The 6,000-nt window shown below is 34.5% G+C and overlaps 1 protein-coding gene across 11 annotated transcripts in view; it reads right to left on the bottom strand.

Annotated features, from left to right (window-relative positions):
- FOXP2 (forkhead box P2) overlaps positions 1 to 6,000 on the bottom strand; it is a 547,197-nt gene that overhangs the window by 63,747 nt on the left and 477,450 nt on the right. For all 11 annotated transcript variants that reach the window (XM_049715206.1, XM_049715212.1, XM_049715210.1 and 8 more), the window contains one exon: positions 1,035 to 1,172. In XM_049715206.1, coding sequence (XP_049571163.1) covers positions 1,035 to 1,172 — 138 coding nt within the window. The remainder of the gene's footprint in view (positions 1 to 1,034; positions 1,173 to 6,000) is intronic.

The following is a 6,000-nucleotide window of genomic DNA, read 5'->3' on the forward strand; positions in this document are numbered from 1 at the left end:
AGTCTCCATTAAGATGCGTCTCACAAGAACAACGACAGATACGCATTGGATTCCAGGAGACAGATCTACACATACATTGTTTTTGCCAAGGCAGCTCTGAAACTTTCCAATCCAGACTCCAAAGTATCCTAAACGAAAGGGTATAGAAGATCTGTATTCTAAATGGCTAGAGCCAAATGAATACCCTCGATGGTTATATCTGCAGCGTTAATAGCACATAAAAATAGGGTCTACTCTACCATTTATAAGAACCAACTATAGAGTTACATAAAATTAGAGTGACCAGTTCTTACTGGGAAAAAAATTGTAATCCATCGGATGGACGGGAGAACGTCAGACTTAGAAATATAAGTAACTGGCCTGTGGTCATCATCACAGAACATAGCAAGTCAAATCTTTAAGAATTTAGGTAAAGCACATTATTTTCTGTATGAGAAGTAAGTCTATAACATAAAGCCCACTTTATATAAACTCAAAGCTCTAATGATGTACATATTAGGAACATTAGTTTTGCTATTGAAAAAAGATTAACCTCATGAATTGGTGGCTCAGCTGTTCAACTTTGTTCTAGTTAGTAGCTACTTCTATTCCTAAAATCTGAATTTATTGTGGAAAGGAAAGTTTGGGACATTACTTTCCCTACTGTAACAAAATAGCCAGTTCCAATTTCATACTTATGTGAATTAAAAGGAGGGTTGAAGGGTTAGAAATTTCAAAAGCAACAATTATCTGTAAGTCTCTTTGCACTTTTGTTGGCAAGGCTCTAAATCCAAAGCACCTAAGTAGTTGAATATTTAAATATTGCTTTATCTCACGTTGAAATGGTACCTATTTCTTACTCTTACTCTAGACGTTAATGAATTTAAAAAGAATAAGGGATCTAAATTTTACTACTCGGTTCTGCAATTAACATGCTACATTTATGTTCTAGCATGCTGACAGGTTGTCCTTTCCAGTGGAGAAGGAATTGTCATATATGCCCATGGCACTGTCAACATGGGTGCTAGCACTCCAAAGCAGGTAATCCACATTACCTGCTGCAGCATGACTGCCTGCTGCTGCTGGAGAAGGGCTTGGAGCTGCTGAGGAGACAGGACTTGCTGCTGAAGGATCTGCTGCATTTGCTGAGGGGTGATCACCTGGGGAGTCATCATGGCCACTGACACAGGCACCTTGACAGAGACAGAAGGAGAAAGAGTGGACGTTACCAAACGTCTGTTAACCTACTTCATAGCTATATGGCATCCCTACCAAAATCTTTAGTAGTGATGACCAATCATTTTTATAGAATAATTGTTATATTATTTAACTATTTAATAATGATATTTTAGGTACCACAGTATTTAGACACTGGCTTTCCAGAGGCAACAGATGTCATCAGATTCCACCTTTATGTTCCACACCTCTTACGTATTATGCTAAGATGTGCTGCTTTGACTAGCATAATTAGAAATAAACAATTACATGTCAGTTTTCTCAATACTTCATAATTGATAATCTCATCAATGTCACAGTGCTACAAACGAAAGCCTTTTGAAATGATTTACAGGTATGATTAAGATAGATATGATAAAGATTAAACGACTGGAAAAATACACATTTAAATATCTGTTATCAAAGTTAGTAAAAAGAATGTATGTGCAGTGTACTTATAAAATATAACCTGTCTTCAAAATTTAATATATATATATATATAAAATATACACAGTACTAGAAAAATACACACAGTAATACATATTACTACATGAGTACTTGGAGTAACTCATATAGGATATTTATTTATTTACTTACATATCCCCAGAAAATAGCTACATAGATAGGTCCTCTCCAAGAAGGGATCATAAGCCTCGTATTCTAGTTTCTCCTTTAAACGTTTTCTTATTTCAAGCTAACTAAATGTATACTGGGAAGTCCAGAAATCTAAAGATTACTCAAAGGTTATTCATTACACTGAAAAATAAAAGTATTTTGCTCAAAATGTCCTTTCTACCATTTTCTTCTCCTTCAAAGTTGTAAAAATTAAAGAGTCAAAAAGAAAAGGAAATAAGGAGGGAGAGAAAGAAGCAGAAGAGAAAGATGAAGCAAGGAAAATACAAAGTAAGGAAAAGCCAGGGGGAAAGTCTGAGAGAAAGAGAGAAAGGCTGTGGAGAGACAGGAAAAGGTTGGCAAGAGAGGCGAACAGGAAGTCCTCCTGCACGGAAGCCTGATGTATCTATCTGCTCGGTTGGGCGGCAGTCACACTCTTTGAAGGCACTGCTTGTACTAACCAGCAAGTAATCAGACAACTTGTCAACTTGCCAAGTTTGCAAACTTTGAAAAAGTAATCATTTTCTTTCCTAGAGAAAACAATTCACATTTACTGTAAATAAAAGCAAGTATTTATATAAACACCACTTTTGAACAAATTCTTGGGACAACATGTGTCTTTGAAAACAGAAAAAGATTAACAGACATGGTTCACAATTTATCCTCAGAGTCATTTTTAATACAGTTCAAACTTTTTGAGTCTGGCACTTTATATCATAAACAAATTAATTATGGAATTAATAATGAAAACAAAGTTAGGGGCTTCTCTGGTGGCGCAGTGGTTAAGAATCTGCCTGCCAATGCAGGGGACACGGGTTCGAGCCCTAGTCCGGGAAGATCCCACATGCCACAGAGCAACTAAGCCTGTGCGCCACAACTACTGAGCCTGTGAGCCACAACTAATGAGCCTGCGTGCCACAACTACTGAAGCCCACGCACCTAGAGCCTGTGCTCTGCAGCAAGAGAAGCCACCACGATGAGAAGCCCACACATCCCAATGAAGAGCAGCCCCCGCTCGCCGCAGCTAGAGAAAGCCTGCGTGCAGCAACGAAGACCCAATGCAGCCAAAAAAAATAAATAAATAAAGTTAGAAGAAAAAAATAAAGGAAGTTCAGGATGGATTAATTCCTCTCCCTCAAAAAAATCACTTCATATTTCATACTAAAGAAAGAGTATTTTCTATCCCTTGCTCTCTGGAAATATGGATTAATTAGATGTAATTTTGTAACATGAGGGGAAAATATCACAGAATAACAAAGGAATTCAAAAGTGCTTTTCAAAAATATTTCTGGATTTTTTTAGAACATACTTCATACCTATAGATTACTGTACTTGAAAGCATCATAATAAAAGGCATTCTGAAATGTATGCTGTAAAATTAATTGATCCAGTGGGTTGCCCATGTGTTTAGTTGTTTAAATATTTAATAGTCAGTTTACTTAATTGTTCTTTGATAAACAAAAAGAATGGTTAGAATAAGCAGTTTGGAAAAAAATTATCTATCTACAAAAATGCCTTTCTTTCCAGGAATAATTTACCTCATACTGTCTCCAAATAACAAGGAATGAAACTGAAATGAAGGAACAGAGAAAGACAAACAGGTTAAACTTTAAAAAGGCTGCCAATCCAGATAAATAGATAGGTAAGTAGCTAGATTATATATATGTAGATAGCTATACACATGAATATAGGTAGATACCTTCTATTAAGTCTATCATGTGATGAGAAACTTGTCACACCCCTCTCATCTAACAGCCCCTTACCACTTTTTAGCATATGGAGTATTTTCACTTAATTAACTCTATCTACAAGTAAAGGTACTTTATGTGTAACTGATAACAAAGGTACTTGATAAGAAAAGTAATATGAATGGAGGCATGCAATTATTATTGTAAACTGCAAGTTTACAATCAGAATTCATCTTATACAAATTATATTACCCTATAGCTTGCTGATATAAGAAAAGTAATATGAATGGAGGCATGCAATTATTATTGTAAACTGCAAGTTTACAATCAGAATTCATCTTATACAAATTATATTACCCTATAGCTTGCTGCTAGCATGACTGATTTGATGTACAAGCAAGTTTAAGCAAGTTTTCTCCCTTTGCATTCTTTAGAGTTCATTAGCCCTTTCACCATGGTTAAATGAATTATGTTTTATCCTTGAAATGGTTTGTGAGTGTCTTCCTTACATTTAAAAGTTTATGACATAAAAATAACCATTCTGTCATTGTCATCCTAAAATCGTATGTAACACACTTATGTGATATTCTGCAAATTTTAAGCAGATTCTGGCCTACCCTCTAGGAAACTGCCATCTAACACAAACAATATACAGACATGAGGATATGTAGAAAAAGGACTCAACTAATTGAACACTCTACTTCCATAAGATATGTACAAAACAAACTGAAATTAATTATATATATAGGAAAGCACAAGTACACTTCTGAGGGATTTCTAACATTACAAATAAGCCAATACTATCACCTATACATCTACGTACATGAGCTCATCCAAAATGAAACATTTGAGGCTACTAAAAATTTAAAATATTTTATTAAATAGAAAATTAGTTTTTCCTACAACAAATGTCAATTACATGTTATATGTAGACTGCTCCACTGGCCTTGTTTAGAACATGCAGAATTTCTCCATTTTTAAGTGAATCATTTTAAGTGACACGTTTCCTTCATTCCTCCTTTATCACTTTTGTTACTGTCCCATTACCTTTCTTTGCTACTGCAAGCTACTTTAGGAATTCATTGACAAAGATGAATAGAGATTAACTGAGTACATAACTTATTTTTGAAGATTATACTACTTTATCAAAATGTAAACAGGCAAAACCAGCATCAGATTTGAAAGTCTATGGATAACTTTCTAAAATATATATACCTTCACAAGTTAGGTGTTAAGCTTAAGGAAATATTTTCCTCTAAATATATACTTTTAATCATGCAAATATTCTAATGAGGGACCACAATTTAGATGTGTGATAGAGGAGGGGAGGGAGAACTTATCTTAGATGTTTTCTGGTGAGAGGGCAATTAAACATCTTGTTGGGTCTAAGAAAACATAATACATTATGCAGCTACCAAATGAAATCAAAAGGAATGGCTGGTTTAAAATGGGTGTCCCAGTGAAAACTGCAGTCTATCAATTAAACTCTTCAAGAGTGAAGAAAAGAAACGCAGTAAACTTTGGTTGGGAGAATTTTCTTTTTTTCTCTCTTGATATTTACTATCCTGACAGAACTAAAATTCCCCAGTGATGCACAAAATAAGGCTTTCATTTACCCTTATTTATATTCTCATTAGCTGAATTAAGCACCAACTTGATATGTAGCTCTGTGCACCAAGAAATACTGGGTAAACAGACATAAAGACAGGTTTATATATTCTGAGATGAGAGAGGAAAAATTATGAAACTTGAAATGACTCATAATGGCAAAAGCCGAAAGCATTTAGATATTATCCTAAAATAGGTCGCTGATGACTTCAGATTTTTTAAGAAATAAATTATGCATTTACATTAAACTTCTAAGTGTACCTCGTTGAAAGGGTCAAAAAGTTATTGAGACAATGCAAAGATCATGCCTCCCTTCAAATGAATCTCAAGAGTTAGTGTAAGACTTAGGAAAATGGATCAAACTTTTAATTTGCTATAATAAGCAAATCGTCTTTCTAAAATCTAGTTCAGCTGGAGCATTTCTGAATGTGTTGGGTTTGCATATTAAGCATGTCACTTAATTAAACATCCCGGTTATGTGTGGGTGATCGGAAAGGTGCTTAGCATAGTGTTAGTCCAATTCTTACTTCACTAAGTGTGAATTGGAAAAAACAGCCACAACCTGTGGATGAGATTTACAGTGGAAAACACTATTTCCTTGTTAACATGGTCTGCCAGATACTGGTTCATAGAGCCCTTTATTTTTCACTTAAAATTTGAAGATAAAAAGAAGTCCTGATCTCCGGCCCTGGTACTTAAAAAAAAAAAAAAAAAAAAAAAAAAAAGCTCTATTAGGATTAACTACTTGTATAAAAATGCAAAATTGGTTTTCATATTATACTATCTGCTCCTATTTTAACAGATTATTGATAGGAAATATGTGATTGTACATTCTTTGATAAATTTTTTTCTGTTCACTTCTTCCATCTCTATACTATCTATAGTTTATTTTAACATA

This window comes from Orcinus orca, chromosome 9 (assembly GCF_937001465.1).
Source record: "Orcinus orca chromosome 9, mOrcOrc1.1, whole genome shotgun sequence".
Lineage (NCBI taxonomy): Eukaryota > Metazoa > Chordata > Mammalia > Artiodactyla > Delphinidae > Orcinus > Orcinus orca.